Consider the following 20,171-nt stretch of genomic DNA (forward strand, 5'->3'; position numbering starts at 1 on the left):
TTTGGTAGTCATTTTCTACAAATTTTTTCTCACTTATTCCAAAATAAAAAGTAATATTAGGATTTAGTCTCCCTTCAACGATGTGGTTACTAGAATCTGAGTCCAAGGAAGGATGGGAAACGAAATCAGTACTCTACAAGACAAATAAATCAGCTTAAACTGTTTAGGAAACCACAATACACCAACATCCGGATTGTCCGCCGCTCGTGGTCTCGCGGTAGCGTTCTCCCTTCCCGAGCACGGGGTCCCGGGTTCGATTCCCGGCGGGGTCAGGGATTTTCACCTGCCTCGAGATGACTGGGTGTTTGTGTTGTCCTCATCATTTCATCATCATCCAGGAAAGTGGCGAAATTGGACTGAGCAAAGACTGGGTAATTGTACGGGCGCTGATAACCACGCAGTTGAGCGCCCCATAAACCAAACATCATCCTCACCAACATCCGGGTAATCGGAAGGGATTTCGAACTATGCTCCTCTTAATTGAAGGCCTCTGTCTAGACCACTGCACCATCTGGCTCGGTAATTTTTCTGCCTGGAAACTCTGGGCTTTTCTGCCTGTGGTGTGACGCAGCTGCTAAGCGCTTACAGGAGGCGCTTCCCCACGCAGGCACGTGAAGATCCCGGCGCTGAACGACTCGCAGTACATCGGCATGAGCGTGTACAGCGTGGTGATCACCAGCGGCATCGTGGTGGTGCTGGCCAACCTCATCTCGGAGCGCGCGACGCTCGCCTTCGTCACCATCACGGCGCTGATCCTGACGTCGACGACGGCGACGCTGTGCCTGCTCTTCCTGCCCAAGATGCTGGCAATCCTGGGTCGCGCCGCGCACGCCGACCCCATCGTCGAGAGCATGGGCCTCAAGATAGAATGCAACACCCGCAGGTAACGCCTCCTGCAATCTGCCCTACTCCAGCCTCTTACCGTCGTGTTGAGCAACACGCGGCCTACGGTGTTACAGCTGGAGAACGCATCAACGCAGGTTAAACAGTGAGACAAACTTTTGGTATCGACACTTCATGCCGCATACATTAGATTAGGTTCACATTTCATTCCGTAGACCCAACAAAAGAGATGTTTGCTTGTGGGTGTGGAACATGACAGAAAGTATAACACACACCACTCTGATCATTTGGCAGGAGATTGTCAAAACAGCTGAATATATTACAGTAAAGGGGAACTGCTAATACGAGGTGCAGTCAAGTTCTAAGGCCTCCAATTTTTTTTCTAATTAACTACTCACCCGAAATCGCTGAAACTGGCGTTACTTCTCGACGTAATCGCCCTGCAGACGGACACTTTTTCACAACGCTGACGCCATGATTCCATGGCAGCGGCGAAGGCTTCTTTAGGAGTCTGTTTTGACAACTGGAAAATCGCTGAGGCAATAGCAGCACGGCTGGTGAATGTGCGGCCACGGAGAGTGTCTTTCATTGTTGGAAAAAGCCAAAAGTCGCTATGAGCCATGTCAGGTAAGTAGGGAGCATGAGGAATCACTTCTAAGTTGTTATCACGAAGAAACTGTTGCGTAACGTTAGCTCGATGTGCGGGTGCGTTGTCATGGTGAAACAGCACACGCGCAGCCCTTCCCGGACGTTTTTGTTGCAGTGCAGGAAGGAATTTGTTCTTCAAAACATTTTCGTAGGATGCACCTGTTACCGTAGTGCCCTTTGGAACGCAATGGGTAAGCATTACGCCCTCGCTGTCCCAGAACATGGACACCATCATTACTTCAGCACTGGCGGTTACCCGAAATTTGTTTGGTGGCGGTGAATCTGTGTGCTTCCATTGAGCTGACTGGCGCTTTGTTTCTGCATTGAAAAATGGCATCCACGTCTCATCCATTGTCACAACCGACGAAAAGAAAGTCCCATTCGTGCTGTCGTTGCGCGTCAACATTGCTTGGCAACATGCCACACGGGCAGCCATGTGGTCGTCCGTCAGCATTCGTAGCACCCACCTGGATGACACTTTTCGCATTTTCAGGTTGTCATGCAGGATTGTGTGCACAGAACTCACAGAAATTCCAACTCTGGAGGCGATCTGTTCAACAGTTATTCGGCGATCCCCCAAAACAATTCTCTCCACTTTCTCGATCATATCGTCTGACCGGCTTGTGCGAGCCCGAGGTTGTTTCGGTTTGTTCTCACACGATGTTCTGCCTTCATTAAACTGTCGCACCGACGAACGCACTTTCGACACATCCATAATTTCATCACCACATGTCTCCTTCAACTGTCGATGAAATTCAATTGGTTTCACACCACGCAAATTCAGAAAACGAATGGTTGCACCCTGTTCAAGTAAGGAAAACGTCGCCATTTTAAGTATTTAAAACAGTTCTCATTCTCACCGCTGGCGGTAAAATTCCATCTGCCGTACGGTGCTGCCATCTCTGGGATGTACTGACAATGAACGCGGCCTCATTTTAAAACAATGCGCATGTTTCTATCTCTTCCCAGTCCGTAGAAAAAAAATCGGAGGCCTTAGAACTTGAATGCACCTCGTATTTACAGAATTAATAAGCTGTCAGAGTGAAACATAATTACGCACTTTTAATAAATGTATCATACACAGAATACCTAATCTTGACTGTTGTGACCAAGTGCTGCCAAGGCTGATATGTATCAGACATATTTACTTAAGCTGGTCTGACAGTCCCAGTTAAGATATTCATCGATAGAGTGGAAGGAGTCGCCTATCAAAACGTCTTTCAAACTCTTTTTAAACCGCGCTTTAGCTGAAAGTACGGCAGCGTCAATGTTACTGAATGTGGCGCACAGTGCACCAGTCGCTACTACCTGAGTACTCTAACGGCAAAATCAAAATAAACGACAACATGCAGCTGTGTCTGTATCCGTAAATTTATTTACCATTACTAGTTCTGATATCAGAACCTGACAATCTGCACCTAAGTGTTTAGTACCTACTATCGTAAATTATAAACATTATTAAATAAAAACTATTTATTATAACATGTTTTTAAAAAGGACTAAATAGTATAACATAATTTCTCCTATCCTCAGACGGATTCATAATTTGTGCTCCTGAATTTTTAATAGCTATGAAAATACTTGTAGAATTTAAAACGATAAACTTGGTAGCATGCTGTTGATAATAGTGAGGAGGTGAACTGTTCATGTGACCTCTTCTTCCTCTTCTTGTTGTTACTTCTCTCCTTGGCCTGCAGTTTACATAAGGTCATAATACATCTTTCTTATGCTTTTAAAAAATTAGATACTAATACTTTATGCCTTACTGTTCTTACAAAGGTAGAAGGCAAGCTTGTTTCTGCATCTGTTCAATTTTCAAGAGTTCCTGCTAACGTTACATTTATAAATGCAATTTCGTAAGGAACGCTGGAAAATGGTACAAATCCGGAAACAAGCTTGTCTAGTACCTTTGTAAGAACAGCAAGATACAAAATATTTGCATCCAATTTTGTCAAACTATAAATAAGATATTCGTTTGTCAGTTATGTATTCATGCACCCCACGCCTTTCGTTTTAAATTCTACAATTATTTTCACAGCCGTTAAGGATTCACAATCACAAATTTTCGGGAGTATATGTATAGTGTTAAAAACCTGTATGGGGCTAGAAGAACTCATTTTATACCTTTTAGTCCGTTTTAAAAACAAGCATGTTATATTTAAAAAAATTTTGTTTAAATGATTATTTTCTGCTCTTTATGCATTCTTGTTCGTGTCCGTATCCATGTGTTGTTGTTATTGTTGTTGTTGTTGTTGTGTGTGTGTGTGTGTGTGTGTGTGTGTGTGTGTGTGTGTGTGTGTGTCTACTAGTACATTTTCAATCGATTTTTGATGAGATTTCAACAGAGACATGTGGTAAATCTCAAGAATATTTCAATTTCTCTTGACCTGAGTAAACCAATAAATGGCTTCCTCCTACGATTATCTCAGGAAAGGTTCTTTGAAGCAAAAATTACAGCGGATTGAGCTCACAAGCGAACTTACTATAAACCTCTCTTACCACGAAACTTTCGCAAGCGGAACAGGAAACGTAGTAACGAGCAGTAGTGCTACAAGTACCCTCCGCTACACACCAGACACTAAAATGGGTTAATATTGCATTGTTATCGAGTTTCAGCTATAGTGAAAGTATCAAATATGTAGCTCATCGGGAAGTTCATTTAAAATTTACTGCAAAATTTGCACCGAACAAACAGCCAAAAAAGTGACCTATTAAAAACGTGAAAAAAGGTATTCGTTAACGTTTCGCAATGTAAATGCAAACTACTTTCGTAATATTGTAGATTAATAGCAGTTTTTGTTTATGGTGTTAATTATTTTCATTATCAACTATAAACTAGCGACACAAGAATTTATCCAGCATATTGATAGTTATTGGTTAAGTCTTAAATTTTTAACATAAAATATATTTCTGGTGTATTTTTGGATGCTGATTTCCAGTAAAGCGCGTAAAACGATCAATCACATGCAGTTTTGACACAAATTGAGGTATTCAAAACGTACCCCTGTGATCATCATTGTTTCATGATTTTTGCAGTTTTACCTGCTACATGAAGTTGTTTTATTTCATCGTTTGTGATACAGTTACACCCCTATGGGACAGCCGTTCAAAACACGAATAAATCTGGCCTAGTAGAACGCATAAAGTTGGAGGAAAAAACGTAGTATTCGATTCTTTGGTGGGCGAAGAAGTACTCATGCCTCTACTTCACGTAACATTTGAATTTATGAAGGAATTAATTGAAGTACTAACAAAAGATAGTAATACGTTGAAACACATGGGAAGCAGGTTCTCGAGGCTATCAGATGCCAAACTGAAAAAGGGAATTTTCGCGGGTACTGGCTTTCGGAAACTAAATAACAATGAAACATTTGAAGATCAAAAGCACTGAAAGATCAGCTGCGATATTTATTAAAGAAGTTATCAAGAAGTTTCTCGGTAACTACAAAGAGACTGATAACAAAAATATAGCATAAAAAGGAACTTGCTGTATAACGTCCAAGCATTCCCTCAGTGAGCTAGTACCTGCACTTCTGGCGCTCCCATGCCAGTTACTCTGCAGAAAATCTAGGTGGTGTGAGTGGAAACAGCATTACGTAACATCAAGAGATTAAAGAAGTGGAACGAAGGTACCAAGTCCGATGCGATGGTTGCATGATAGCTGACTATCCCTGTATGCTTCACAGGGACTGCACTCAAGAAAAACTCCGAAATGGAGTTTTGAAAGGAAAAAGAGGAGAAACTGAAACTGAGGCCTTTGTATTACACTGAAGAGCCAAAGAAACTGGTACACCTGCCTAACATCGCGTAGGGCCCCCGCGAGCACTCAGAAGTGCTGCAACACGACCTGTCATGGACTCGACTAATGTCTGAAGTAGTGCTGGAAGAAACTGACACCATGAATCCTACAGGACTGTCCGTAAATCAGTAAGAGTACGACGGGGTGGAGATCTCTTCTGAACAGCACGTTGCAAGGCATCCTAGATATACCCAGTAATGTTCATGTCTGGGGAGTTTGGGGGCCAGGGGAAGTGCTTAAACTCAGAAGAGTGTTCCTGGAGCCACTCTGTAACAATTCTGGACGTGTTTGGTGTCGCATTATCCTGCCGGAATCGCCAGTCCGTTGGAATGCATACTGGACATGCATGGATGCAGTTGATTAGACAGGATTCTTACGTGCGTGTCACCTGTCAGAGTCGTATCTGGATGTGTAAGGGGTCCCAAAAACGCCACTCCAACTGGACATGCCCCACACCATTACAGAGCCTCCACCAACTTGAACAGTCCCCTGGTGACATGCAGGATCCATGAATTCATGAGGTTGTCACTATGCCCGTAGACGTCCATCCGCTCTATATAATTTGAAACGAGACTCTTCCGAGCAGGCAACATGTTTCCAGTCCCATGTCGGTGTTGGCGGGCCCAGGTGAGGCCTAAAATTTGTGTCGTGCAGTCATAAAGGGTGCACGAGTTCGTCTTCATCTTCGACCTCCCATATCGGTAATGTTTCCCTGAACAGTTCGCACGCTGACACTTGTCGGTGGCCCAGCATTGAAATCTGCATCAAGTTTCGAAAGGGTTGCACTTCTGGCATGTTGAGCGGTTCTCTTCGGTCGTCGTTGGTTCCGTTCTTGCAGAATCTTTCTCCGGCCGCAGCGATGTCGCAGATTTGATGTTTTACTGGGTTTCTGATATTCTCGATACACTCGTGGAACGGTTGTGTGGAAAAATCACCACTACATCGCTACCTCGGAGGTGCAGCAGCAGTAACCGATCTAATAACAGCGCCAGATACTTGTTGTGTAATATTGGCGGTGCCAACCGCAGTGCCGTACTCTGCCCATTTACAGGGTTATTACAAATGATTGAAGCGATTTCACAGCTCTACAATAACTTTATTATTTGAGATATTTTCACAATGCTTTGCACACACATACAAAAAATCAAAAAGTTTTTTTAGGCATTCACAAATGTTCGATATGTGCCCCTTTCGTGATTCGGCAGACATCAAGACGATAATCAAGTTCCTCCCACACTCGCCGCAGCATGTCCCCATCAATGAGTTCGAAAGCATCGTTGATGCGAGCTCGCAGTTCTGGCACGTTTCTTGGTAGAGGAGGTTTAAACACTGAATCTTTCACATAACCCCACAGAAAGAAATCACATGGGGTTAAGTCGGGAGAGTATGGAGGCCATGACATGAATTGCTGATCATGATCTCCACCACGACCGATCCATCGGTTTTCCAATCTCCTGTTTAAGAAATGCCGAACATCACGATGGAAGTGCGGTGGAGCACCATCCTGTTGAAAGACGAAGTCGGCGCTGTCGGTCTCCAGTTGTGGCATGAGCCAATTTTCCAGCATGTCGAGATACACGTGTCCTGTAACGTTTTTTTCGCAGAAGAAAAAGGGGCCGTCAACTTAAAACCGTGAGATTTCACAAAACACGTTAACTTTTGGTGAATTGCGAATTTGCTGCACGAATGCGTGAGGATTCTCTACCGCCCAGATTCGCACATTGTTTCTGTTCACTTCACCATTAAGAAAAAATGTTGCTTCATCACTGAAAACAAGTTTCGCACTGAACGCATCCTCTTCGATGAGCTGTTGCAACCGCGCCGAAAATTCAAAGCGTTTGACTTTGTCATCGGGTGTCAGGGCTTGTAGCAATTGTAAACGGTAAGGCTTCTGCTTTAGCCTTTTCCGTAAGATTTTCCAAACCGTCGGCTGTGGTACATTTAGCTCCCTGCTTGCTTTATTCGTCGACTTCCGCGGGCTACGCGTGAAACTTGCCCGCACGCGTTCAACCGTTTCTTCGCTCACTGCAGGCCGACCCGTTGATTTCCCCTTACAGAGGCATCCAGAAGCTTTAAACTGCGCATACAATCGCCGAATGGAGTTAGCAGTTGGTGGATCTTTGTCGAACATCGTCCTGAAGTGTCGTTGCGCTGTTATGACTGACTGATGTATGTGCATTTCAAGCACGACATACGCTTTCTCGGCTCCTGTCGCGATTTTGTCTCACTGCGCTCTCGAGCGCTCTGGCGGCAGAAACCTGAAGTGCGGCTTCAGCCGAACAAAACTTTATGAGATTTTCTACGTATCTGTAGTGTGTCGTGACCATATGTCAATGAATGGAGCTACAGTGAATTTATGAAATCGCTTCAATCATTTGTAATAGCCCTGTACATATCTCTGTATCTGAATACGCATGCCTATATCAGTTTTTTTGCACTTCAGAACAATACTGAAGAGTGTAATATTTAATTATAATGGTCGGGCAGCCTTATTTTGCCACATATTTTTCAATACAGTTTTTTTTTTTTTTTTTTTTTTTTTTTTTTTTTTGAAATTGCACTGATCAGCCAGAACATTATGACCTACCTAAGAGCCGGTACGACCACCTTTGGCACGGATAACAGCGGCGACGCGTCATGGCATGGGAGCAATGAGCCCTTGGAAGGTCGCTGGAGGGTGTTGGCTCAACATTTGCACACACAAATCACCTAACCTCCGTAAGCTCTGGGAAGGGGCGTTTAATTCTGACGCCACGTCAATCACATCCAAGATAAGACCGATACAGTTCAGATTTGGCGAGCTGTGGCCCAACACATCAAATGGAACTCGCCACTGTGATCCTCGAACCACTCCATCACCCTCCTGGTCTTGTGACATGGCGCATTATCTTATTGAAAAATGCCACTGGCGTCAGGAAACATGATCGTCATGATGGGGTGATGTTAGTTCCGCCACAGTTCGCCGTCTGTCCTGTTTTGCCAGTGTGCCCAGCCTACGACGTCCGACATCTGTAATGAGCGCTGGCCGTCCAGCCCAGCGGCGTCTAGACGTTGTCTCACCACGTGTTGAAGACACCCACCGCAGCAATCCTCGAACATCCGACAAGTCGTGCACTTTGCGAAATGCTCGTGCCGAGCCTTCGGGCCATCGCAGTCTGCCCTCGGTAAAACACAAACACAAATAGACCGAGCATCTACCCACTGTACACACGAAACAGCACGGTCGCTGGTATTACATGCACCGCGGGGTGTCTGAGCAGCAGTCATTTCTCGCCAGGTGATGCTGCTATCGCCTGGACGGGGTTATATCGATAGTAGGTCGGTGATCATAATGTTCTGGCTGATCAGTGTTTGTGATCAGTATGGATTTTCCAAAATCATCATTACATTGCGAAAAATCCTTACATATTAGACAGAAACTCTTTTCTGAATTTAGCTTATGGAAAACATGAGCATCAAGTATAAGTATATAGACATGTGTAACCAGACAGAAACACTAAAACTTAGAGAAGAATAACAAAGTCTTTTAATGCCTAGATCAAATTGACATTAAAAAATGTTTTCATGTCTAGACGGAACTTACATTAAAAATAACATAATGACCGCTTACTACATTCCTGACAACGACAGGCGTTACTAAAAATACTTACACTGTGACGCTCTCGCGGTGATACCATCTCCTTTCAAATTCCTGCCTGTGTCTGCGTTTCTGGTAATGGGAAAACTTCGCTCGCATCACTGTCAGCATCTGATTGCGTATCGTTTTTTTTTTTTTCTCGTAGGTGGAGCAGGTCACAGACTTCGGTTTATTGGTAGAATACTAGAAAAATGCGATCAATCTCCAAAGGAGATTACTTGCGAAGTACCCTTGTAAAACATCCTATAATATTGCTCAAGCGTATGGGATCCGTATCACCTAGCGGTTCCGAAGATATCAGACAAAGGCAGCAAAAATGCAGGAAAAGGATCACGGACATGCTCAAGAAACTGAACTGGCAGTCGTTTGGAGACATAACCTGCTTAAAAAATTTCAAGAACCAGGTTTAAGTAACGAATTAGAAATATACTCCAACGTCCTCATATCTCTCCTTGCGGGGCCAAGATAAAAGGCAGGGCACACGGAGCGTTCAGTCGGTCATTCTACCCGCATTCCGTGCGTGGCTGAAACGAGAAGCAGCTCCATAACTGGTACAGTAGCAAGCACCCTCTGCCACGCACTTCACAGTGGTGCACAGAGAATGGATGTGGATGTAGAAGTAGATGCACTTTTCGAACTGTCGTCGTTTTGACTTCTCCCTTTATATAGATCGTCATTATGAAGCGACACTAGCAGTTTGGAAAGTGTCGGGTGTTCCTATCTATAATTCTAATTACACTCCTGGAAATGGAAAAAAGAACACATTGACACCGGTGTGTCAGACCCACCATACTTGCTCCGGACACTGCAAGAGGGCTGTACAAGCAATGATCACACGCACGGCACAGCGGACACACCAGGAACCGCGGTGTTGGCCGTCGAATGGCGCTAGCTGCGCAGCATTTGTGCACCGCCGCCGTCAGTGTCAGCCAGTTTGCCGTGGCATACGGAGCTCCATCGCAGTCTTTAACACTGGTAGCATGCCGCGACAGCGTGGACGTGAACCGTATGTGCAGTTGACGGACTTTGAGCGAGGGCGTATAGTGGGCATGCGGGAGGCCGGGTGGACGTTCCGCCGAATTGCTCAACACGTGGGGCGTGAGGTCTCCACAGTACATCGATGTTGTCGCCAGTGGTCGGCGGAAGGTGCACGTGCCCGTCGACCTGGGACCGGACCGCAGCGACGCACGGATGCACGCCAAGACCGTAGGATCCTACGCAGTGCCGTAGGGGACCGCACCGCCACTTCCCAGCAAATTAGGGACACTGTTGCTCCTGGGGTATCGGCGAGGACCATTCGCAACCGTCTCCATGAAGCTGGGCTACGGTCCCGCACACCGTTAGGCCGTCTTCCGCTCACGCCCCAACATCGTGCAGCCCGCCTCCAGTGGTGTCGCGACAGGCGTGAATGGAGGGACGAATGGAGACGTGTCGTCTTCAGCGATGAGAGTCGCTTCTGCCTTGGTGCCAATGATGGTCGTATGCGTGTTTGGCGCCGTGCAGGTGAGCGCCACAATCAGGACTGCATACGACCGAGGCACACAGGGCCGACACCCGGCATCATGGTGTGGGGAGCGATCTCCTACACTGGCCGTACACCACTGGTGATCGTCGAGGGGACACTGAATAGTGCACGGTACATCCAAACCGTCATCGAACCCATCGTTCTACCATTCCTAGACCGGCAAGGGAACTTGCTGTTCCAACAGGACAATGCACGTCCGCATGTATCCCGTACCACCCAACGTGCTCTAGAAGGTGTAAGTCAACTACCCTGGCCAGCAAGATCTCCGGATCTGTCCCCCATTGAGCATGTTTGGGACTGGATGAAGCGTCGTCTCACGCGGTCTGCACGTCCAGCACGAACGCTGGTCCAACTGAGGCGCCAGGTGGAAATGGCATGGCAAGCCGTTCCACAGGACTACATCCAGCATCTCTACGATCGTCTCCATGGGAGAATAGCAGCCTGCATTGCTGCGAAAGGTGGATATACACTGTACTAGTGCCGACATTGTGCATGCTCTGTTGCCTGTGTCTATGTGCCTGTGGTTCTGTCAGTGTGATCATGTGATGTATCTGACCCCAGGAATGTGTCAATAAAGTTTCCCCTTCCTGGGACAATGAATTCACGGTGTTCTTATTTCAATTTCCAGGAGTGTATATAGAGTATATGACGACGAATGGCGTTACAACGTGACTCTTCCTCGGCCTCTTTATTTCTTGATGTCTGAAGCTTAGAAGTGCGTCTCGTTCCAACCTACTTGGTTTTCAAAGCTGATGTAGTGCTTTTACAAACTGTATTGCAGAAAATGAGGACTCAGATTTCCACCCTCAACGCATATATTCCTGGCTGGTGTAGCATGCTTTTCTTCCTCCGATTCGTTTCATGTATTGTGACTGCACTCACTCTTCGTACTGGACATGGTCTGTTATGAAATAAACACTAATCATATCGAAAAAAAATTACGAACGAGATTTCAGTTGGGGCAAAGCGAAACGACAGCACTAGTTACATGGAAAAACCCACTGTTACATTTAAAAGCTGCGCGCTTCTGTTTTTCTTGCGCCAACGTAGCTTCTGCTAGCTGCTCAGGCATCGTCCATCATTGGCTGGCTCTTTGTGGTCGCTAGGCAATGAAACAATGTTACCGAGCAGTCATTAGCAAAGACTAGTTTCCGAGACTAAAGGATATTTTTTCCTAGCTGTTACCCACCTCCTCTCTCCAGTTGAGTCGGCGCACTGCTACATGTAAATGGAAACTTTCACTTATTGAAACTGTGGAATATATATCGTACCAGGACTCGAACTATTTATGTGTTCTTTATGCCATGGCAACCGACTGGGTGACTTGAAATGCCTCCTTCTCATTATATTTGCCATATAACTTCTTTTGTTCGACAATTGTACATGTAACTATCACATTTTACAGAAGCGCATAGCTTCTTAATATTCCGACCCTGTTGTGAATATAAAGTCATTGTGTATCTATTGATTGATAATTTTTTACTTAACTTCTTAGTCGCTATGCTATAGCAACAGAGCTGCCTCTAGGGGCACACAATTGTAAGGAATCACAAAATAAAAATATGGTAGGCAGCTTAACCTAACATTTTGGGATCAGTTGTTATGTAGATTAGCACAAGGTAGGAAAAGACAGAGAACGGATAAATTTCATTAGTTCTCGTTGAATTCGTGATATTTCCTTAATTTGCAGACAAAATATTGCAAAACAAAGTTGTTTACCAATGTCTTACTCGTGACTATTTATGGGCAATTACCAGATTCTGATCTCGACTGCCGGCTGCGGTGGTCTAGCGGTTCTGGCGCTGCAGTCCGGAACCGCGGGACTGCTACGGTCGCAGGTTCGAATCCTGCCTCGGGCATGGGTGTGTGTGATGTCCTTAGGTTAGTTAGGTTTAAGTAGGTCTAAGTTCTAGGGGACTTATGACCTAAGATGTTGAGTCCCATAGCGCTCAGAACCATTTTTTTTTATCTCGACTATTCTGTTCCTTTGGTGCGTTTGCAACCACTGCCAATGTATTGTTCCCTAGTGTTCCTCTAGAAGAAGTTCTTCGTTAAAAATTTACAGATTTTAGTAAACTATTGGTCCCTCAGTTATGTTGTTACATTATTTCTTTCTTGTAGGATTAATCAACTTAAGCAAAGGATGCGTAGGTTTGTGTACGTGGACTTTGATCGACTTTATTTCACAATCTGTTATTGGCATACACTGTCGCCATATTGTTTTGGTGAAATTAAGTCGACATGTGGAAGCCTTGAATACTATGGTAACTTATAACTTCTAACTCCGTTTTCTGATTCTTGTGATTTTGAATACATTAACAATGCATGGGATGTAATTGTAAGGCAAGATACACAAATCAATATAAATTTATGATTCATGCGCAAGATTCACTCAAAGCTGATTTCCATGTGAAAAATTTTTTGAACCTTCTATAGTTTCATAATTAGTTTCATAACGCTCTGCCGAATCAAAAGTTTAAATAATATTTGGGTAAACTTTCTGTGTGACAAGTTGTTTCTACGTTTTGGATGGCAAAGCTGTTATAAGGAGTTGACACTTGCATGAAAAGTACACACAGGATGGTTATTGTTAAACTTAAGTTATATGAGAGGGCCGCTATGAAACACAAGTGACCGTAAGACAATGAAACTTTGTGGCAACCTTTGTAAGGTCATACGGGTGAGAGATAACGAATAAACCAGTTAAAGGAACACATTTTAATTTGCACATGAGAGGAACACGTTTCGTAACTTCAAGCAATGTTTACTTCCAAGTGACAAAAGTTACTCAGTGTGACGCCCGTCTGCATCCACAACAGCCTGAAACCGCACTAGAGATACCATTTCACAATCTTTCGCAGCGCTTTTCGAACGGTGGATCATGAAATGTCGTACACTACTTGAAGATCGCACATTGCGTCCAGCATTCTCAGCTATGGCAACAGCAACGTCAACAACTTGTGGTGCACTTGGCAATTGGGCCTCTCCAGGAGCATTTCCCAAATCTCCAGTTATTTTGAACTTCCGAATGACGTTTTTCAAGGCCTGTGCGGAAAGAACAGTTTTCCGTATCCCGTGAATGCGTTTAAACTCGCGAAGAGAAACAGAACTGTTGCTGTTGTTTTATAAAACAGTTTTAAGGGTAAAGCTCTTTTCACCTCTCCCAGAACAATGTTGAATGTCTACAAGTGTAATGCACACTGTTGACGTGTTTCAACCCTGCCTAGCCCTATCAGTACCAGCACCATACGCGTCTGCTCATTCGTAAGGAAGTGCGTATTTTTTTCACTAAAGGCATTTAGTTATGTCAATGCAAAACATGATCAATGACGCGTAATGAAACGAATTTAGAATCTCACTTGCTTTCTATATCTAAAAACATTTCGTCACAAAAGACGTTGATTTTACATATGGTATTCTGCGTCCGATTTTTGCTCTCATTACGAAGTGTCGTCTCTTTTCATGTTTTTCAGATATCCCTCGTTTGGTACTCCTGTTTGTTGCGCTTTGCAGAGGATTAGGTAATGCTTCCTTGCAACCACTGTTGATGTTTTATATCAATAAAATTTGGTGACCAAAGTCCGCACGTTTTCTAATTGCAAAATGATTTTAAAGTACTTTCAACACATTTGACATGGGAAATGTTTCGTATTTGTATGTTAGAATTAATCAACATCGTTCAGTTAGAGAATGTCGTTATCCTGTTTCCAACATAACTTATAAAACATTCTCGGTATCCAGAATGAGATTTGCACTCTGCAGCGGAGTGTGCGCTGATATGAAACTTCCTGGCAGATTAAAACTGTGTGCCCGACCGAGACTAGAACTCGGGACCTTTGCCTTTCGCGGGCAAGTGCTCTACCATCTGAGCTACCGAAGCACGACTCACGCCCGGTCCTCACAGCTTCACTTCTGCCAGTATCTCGTCTCCTACCTTCCAAACTTTACAGAAGCTCTCCTGCGAACAGGAGAGCTTCTGTAAAGTGTTTAATTACTAAGCCATAAGGTTAACTAGTAAAGGAGACCATAGAAAAGAGGGAAAGACCAGGATCCTTGAAGGGGAAACACATGATGTGAAAGAGTATTTGTGCCTTTGAGTGTGATGGTAAACAGAGTCAGGGAAGAGACTGCGGAGTGGTACTTCCAGCTTGTGAGCTGTCGCCGGTATGTGGACGCCAGGTTTTCCCTGTGGCAGGTTCGTGACGGACGACCGGCGGGAGCTGTACTACCGCGTGGAGGTGCAGAACCGGGTGTACCGCCGGGAGATGGCCGCGCTCGACCTGGAGATCGGCCGCCTCAAGCGGCAGCTGTTCGACTCCCCGGCGGCCTCCTCTGCCGGCTCCACCTCCTCCGTGGGCACCAAGCGGGTGAGTCGCGGCCGCGCTGCCCTTCTGTAAGCCGAGCGTCTGTCTCTGCATGAGGCCGGCTACTCGCTTAAGGGGCTCCGGAACGCCCTACACTTCCAATGTTAAAATAACGCTTATAAATTACATCTTTCCTCACAAAGTATTTGAGGTAGGAAGTTGAACATTTTACAGATTATTTATTGGAATATGGGCTACAACTTAACACAGGGATTTTACAAAATTTTAGTTCAGTTATTAAAGATGATTTTTTTTCAATTGTAATGAAAATTCACAACATTTTTTTGCAATTTTTTATTTATATATTCAAAAATATAGAGTTTTTTGGAAAAAGGCTGTGTTAAATTATGCAGAAGGTACTGTGTAACATTTACTGAAAGTTTGAAACAAATATGTTTGTAAGATCCTTAGAAAACATGTAATTAGTATGAGAAAATAAAAGTTTTGGGAATCGAGCGACAAAGATTCGATTAACTTTTAGTGCATTCCAGGTCCATAGGATGGATTATCTTCATCCTCTGCAAACTCCTCCTCCAGCTTCCTCTTGTTCCTCCTCCTGTTTTCTCTTGCTTGTATTTCTAGACTCTTTACAGCCCTGTCTGCAGCCCGAAGGCGTTCCTTGTCTAAAGCAAGCATCGCTCGTACCATGTTAGAATGTTATTATTTACAGTAATAACACATACCTTTGGCTTTCCAACATTTCTCCTTTTCTTAAAAGCCTTCAGAGGATTTCTAATAACTTTACTTTTACTCATTATTATACTTCAACAAAACAGAGGCTCAAGAAACAGAATTAATTACGAATATTTTCGAGATAACGACAGAGTAAATAAACATGAAACAATCGACAATCACACCAGCGATATATATTGAACCATCACAGGTTAGCCACAACACATACTTTATCTCACATCACTAAAATGTACCTGATGAACACGGACGTTAATAATAACACCATTTGACAGCAGTTTAACAGCGCCACAGTAGGTCACGCCCATGTAGAACACATTTCAAAAAAAATTTAAAAATAGTTGTAGTCTTCGGAATTGAATAAATTATATATCTATTAAAAGGTAATAGTCTACAGATTCAGAAAACGCAAAAAAGTAAAAATTGAACTTTTCATGATTTTGAGCCTTTCCGGAGCCCCTTAAAACTATCCCCGAAAAATACCCAAAGTACCTTGGTGTCCCATGAGAATGCTGACATACCATAAACATAATGTATTTCCATTTCAGCCGAGAAGGTGTGAACACGAATGAACATAGTGAGGAAGCTGACAGGTAGTACACGAGGAGCCAATATGTCTGTTCTCAGAGCAGCATCCTTTACGTTGGTGCACTTTTCAGCAGAATATTGCACACCAGTTTGACACCGCAGCGGCCATATGAAAAAGCTGACAATCATTTCAATGAAACTGATGGGAACCATTAGTGGTACAGTCAGATCTAGACATTAATGCTGGCTACCAATACTATAAAACATTTGTCCAGCTCACCTTCGTCGAAAGGCGGCTCTCTACAACATTTGCCACCAAGTTTCTAAAAATGAATGAATCCTTGTTCACGAAGATTTACTCTTTCTGCCTAGGAAATGTCCCAAATCCAAAAGTCAAACACGTGAGGGATGATTCCAGATATTCTCCAGCGGGTTCAACAGGGACGCGGACTGAAAAAGTGAGTGGCAAGCCACAAAAGCCAAGAACTACGAGCGTATTGACAGTCTTTAGTATTTTATCCATTCTTAGCAACTGTAGTCGTATATGATGAATTAATAAGCAACCAGCTGCATAAGAGAGATTTAATTTATTTACCGATTTCAGGCACTTAGTAAGCTTCCTTAGAAGGCTGTGGCTATTGGAGCAGTAAGTAATACAATACTGAATCCTTTCTTATTTTTAGGACCATGGAATTTTGCTGTATGCATCTCATGGTTGACACTTGCAGATAATGCGACAAGTATAATCTTCTGAAGAAGGGTACTAAGTGCCCGAAACTGGTAAATAAACTAAATTTCTTGTACGCAACAGGTTGCTAATTATTTCATTATATTATTGACAAACCATCTTTAACGTCCCTGGCTTTCATCATGCTAGAGAGCTATGGACACAGCTTAATAGATTCCGGAGAGGCTAAGATATATGGAGATACAACATGCACATTCCATTTAATTTGTCAGCCACAAGAAATAAATAAGTAACAACACTGTCAAGAAAACAAAATGCAAGATATATATATATATATATATATATATATATATATATATATATATATATATAGAGAGAGAGAGAGAGAGAGAGAGAGAGAGAGACACACACAATGCTATCAACATGTATACGAGAAAGCCTGGCAGTTACCACTTCTCCACTATCAGATTAGATAGTCCAGAAGTTTTTCTCCCTAGACACCCATAAGGTCAGCTAAAATACTGATGCGTACGTGGGGAGGCGTTGTGAGGGCATGTGGTGAAATGGAAAATCAGTGTCTGAAGGAAACGATGGGAAAAGAAGAGACCTGTTCCAGTCTCTCTGAGTATTAACGGTGATTCATAAATACGTCGCAATTGCCAAGAAGATTGAGGATGACTTTAAATTAAACATCACTCTTGAAAATTTCCACCAGCAATTAGCATGCTACTGCGTATTCCAAGAAATTTCATCTAATAATAATATAGTGATTCAACGTAAAGAAAAACCTTTTAGGCTGGGGTGTTCTTCGTATCATAGCTCGTCTTCCAACCAGTCATATCTATCACTATGTGCTACACAATCATTTCCCATGTTTTATCTATTTTTTATTTTTGGGCAATCTAGCTACGCAGTTGAGTCGCGAGTAACGGCTATGTATGTTACGGGATGCTGTACTGAGCACACACAAAAATAATAATATCAGTTCTACAAATGTGGCATACACAACTAGTGAGCGACGGTTCTGAGTAAAAGTTGACAACATTTATTACTGAGTAAAGGTTATACAGTACTTTACACTGACATATAGCACAATAGCCGGGCCGGGTAGCCGAGCGGTCTATGGGCGACTTGTTGCGGTCCGCGCGGCTCTCCCCGTCGGTGGTACGAGTCCTCCCTCGGACATGGGTGTGTGTGTTGTCCTTAGCGTAAGTTAGTTTAACTTATGTTAAGTAGTGTGTAAAGGACCGGTGACCTTAGCAGTTTGGTCCCATAAGACCTTACCACAAATTTCCAATTCCAATAAGCACAATATTTAACCGGTAAAAAAAGTCCTAATCAGGTAAGTATATAATTCAAAGAAGTCTTAAGGCTTCTCACGGAGCGATGAATTGGTGGGCGAATGGCAGCCATTAAAGGCGGCTGCGGTTCGCTGGCGCTCGTCATACTAGCTGGCACGACGTCGACCCCGGACGTAGACGCACTGACTCTCCACTTGAACTCCAGTTGACTCTGTGGTGTCACCGCCAGACACTACACTTGCTAGGTGGTAGCCTTTAAATCGGCCGCGGTCCGCTGGTATACGTCGGACCCGCGTGTCGCCACTGTCAGTGATTGCAGACCGAGCGCCGCCACACGGCAGGTCTAGTGAGACGTCCTAGCACTCAACCCAGTTGTACGGACGACTTTGCTAGCGAAGCTACACTGACAAATACGCTCTCATTTGCCGAGACGATAGTTAGCATAGCCTTCAGCTACGTCATTTGCTACGACCTAGCAAGGCGCCATTTATCCTTTGCTATGTATCTAATGAAGCATGAACGATCAGACCGATGTACACCAATTATGGATTAAAGTTAAGTATTACATCAACTACGTACTTTATTTAGTAGACTCATCTCCTTTAACTGTTCCACACCTCACGCCATCCTGCGTGAGCTTATAGCGTGCATTTCGGCCTCCTCTAGCACTACAGTGTTGGCTCTTCTGCCAACACTACAGACTCTCCACTTCGTTCTCCTGCTGTCGTGCCGTGCAGCCCTGTAAATACCCAGTTAGCGGAAGGATACGTGACAGGCGTTAGCAAATAGTGCGGCAAAGGTAACGCCCGACTGGAACTACAATGTCGTCTCACCGCTTAACGCCTGCTGCTCAGGCAACCCTGTTGACTCTGCTGTACCGCGTTGAGCCTCTGGGCCCCTAGAGTACACGGTGGGTGTTCCAGATTCTCACAAAGTTATATAGGCGATAGAAGATCGTAAGCTGACTGTTTCGAGAGCCTCTGTTTGTAAGAACTTGCAATTGTGTAATGCATGTTGTAGCAGGATGAAGTGCCCGGAAAGCTTAAGGAATATACATAGAATCGTATTGAAACAAGTGGCACCCTGGAAGACACTTTCCGCAATGAAAAGAAACAGGGGCGTTCAGGCTCGGAGCTTTGTAAGTTAATAAAAAAGAGTAGTTCGAACAGTTGAATTATAGAACATGGTGTTTAATATCTTCGTGGAGGATTTATCAGTAAGCACCAGTCAAAATTTGCGTCCATTCCCTCGGGGCATGACAGGCTAGCGTGACCCAAATTTTCATTGACTGCTATACACCCAAAAAAACCTGGCTGCAAATGCTATGGTGTCACAAACAATTTTGAAGGCTCACGCTCCATATGAAATCTGTTCGATTTTGAGTTAGTTGTTTCCGGTATGTCAACAGTATGTTTTGTGGTAAAATTTCGAGAGGATGGACCTCAAATCAAAATGGTTCAAATGGCTCTGAGCACTATGCGACTCAACTTCCGAGGTCATCAGTCGCCTAGAACTTAGAACTATTTAAACCTAACTAACCTAAGGACATCACACACATCCATGCCCGAGGCAGGATTCGAACCTGCGACCGTAGCGGTCACGCGGTTCCAGACTGAAGCGCCTTTAACCGCACGGCCACACCGGCCGGCGATGGACCTCAGTGGTTTCTGAATTTATGTGGAGATAACCATTGTTTTATATAAGTTTTGGGACAGGGAATACAAATTCCACACACTTCACAGAGTGAGCTGGGGCTAAATAGTTCAAAGTGTCCAGAAATTTTGTTTTTAGAAATACTATCACTCTCACTTCAATATCTAATGCGGATCACACTAACCAGCACGTGCTTTGTACATTCCTGGCCACTACCTGCGTTGAAATGTGAGGTATCGCTACTGGAGATGACGGAAAGGCATGGCTGACTATCGAGGAGGTGGTGTCCAGCCCAGCAGTCAGCCGGCGTGGGCAATGGCTGCCGCTGCTACAGCTGGCATGCAGAGCAGCACGTGCGACACGCGCTGTTTACTTCAGTTGTGCTAAAGGGCAAGCTGTTGCCACTGAAGGTGATAGCATTGGTGCGGCTGAGGCTGAAGGAGGCCTCAGCCGCAGCGGTGGCCGTTGGGCTGCCAGTAATGTTAGAGTTGGCAC

At 44.2% G+C, this 20,171-nt stretch overlaps 1 protein-coding gene across 1 annotated transcript in view; it reads left to right on the forward strand.

Annotated features, from left to right (window-relative positions):
* LOC126092634 (gamma-aminobutyric acid type B receptor subunit 2) overlaps window positions 1-20,171 on the forward strand; it is a gene marked incomplete at its 5' end in the record, with an annotated part of 461,219 nt that overhangs the window by 339,624 nt on the left and 101,424 nt on the right. Inside the window, 2 exons of the mRNA XM_049908357.1 lie at window positions 608-883; window positions 14,648-14,819. Coding sequence (XP_049764314.1) covers window positions 608-883; window positions 14,648-14,819 — 448 coding nt within the window. The remainder of the gene's footprint in view (window positions 1-607; window positions 884-14,647; window positions 14,820-20,171) is intronic.

This window comes from Schistocerca cancellata, chromosome 7 (assembly GCF_023864275.1).
Source record: "Schistocerca cancellata isolate TAMUIC-IGC-003103 chromosome 7, iqSchCanc2.1, whole genome shotgun sequence".
NCBI lineage: Eukaryota > Metazoa > Arthropoda > Insecta > Orthoptera > Acrididae > Schistocerca > Schistocerca cancellata.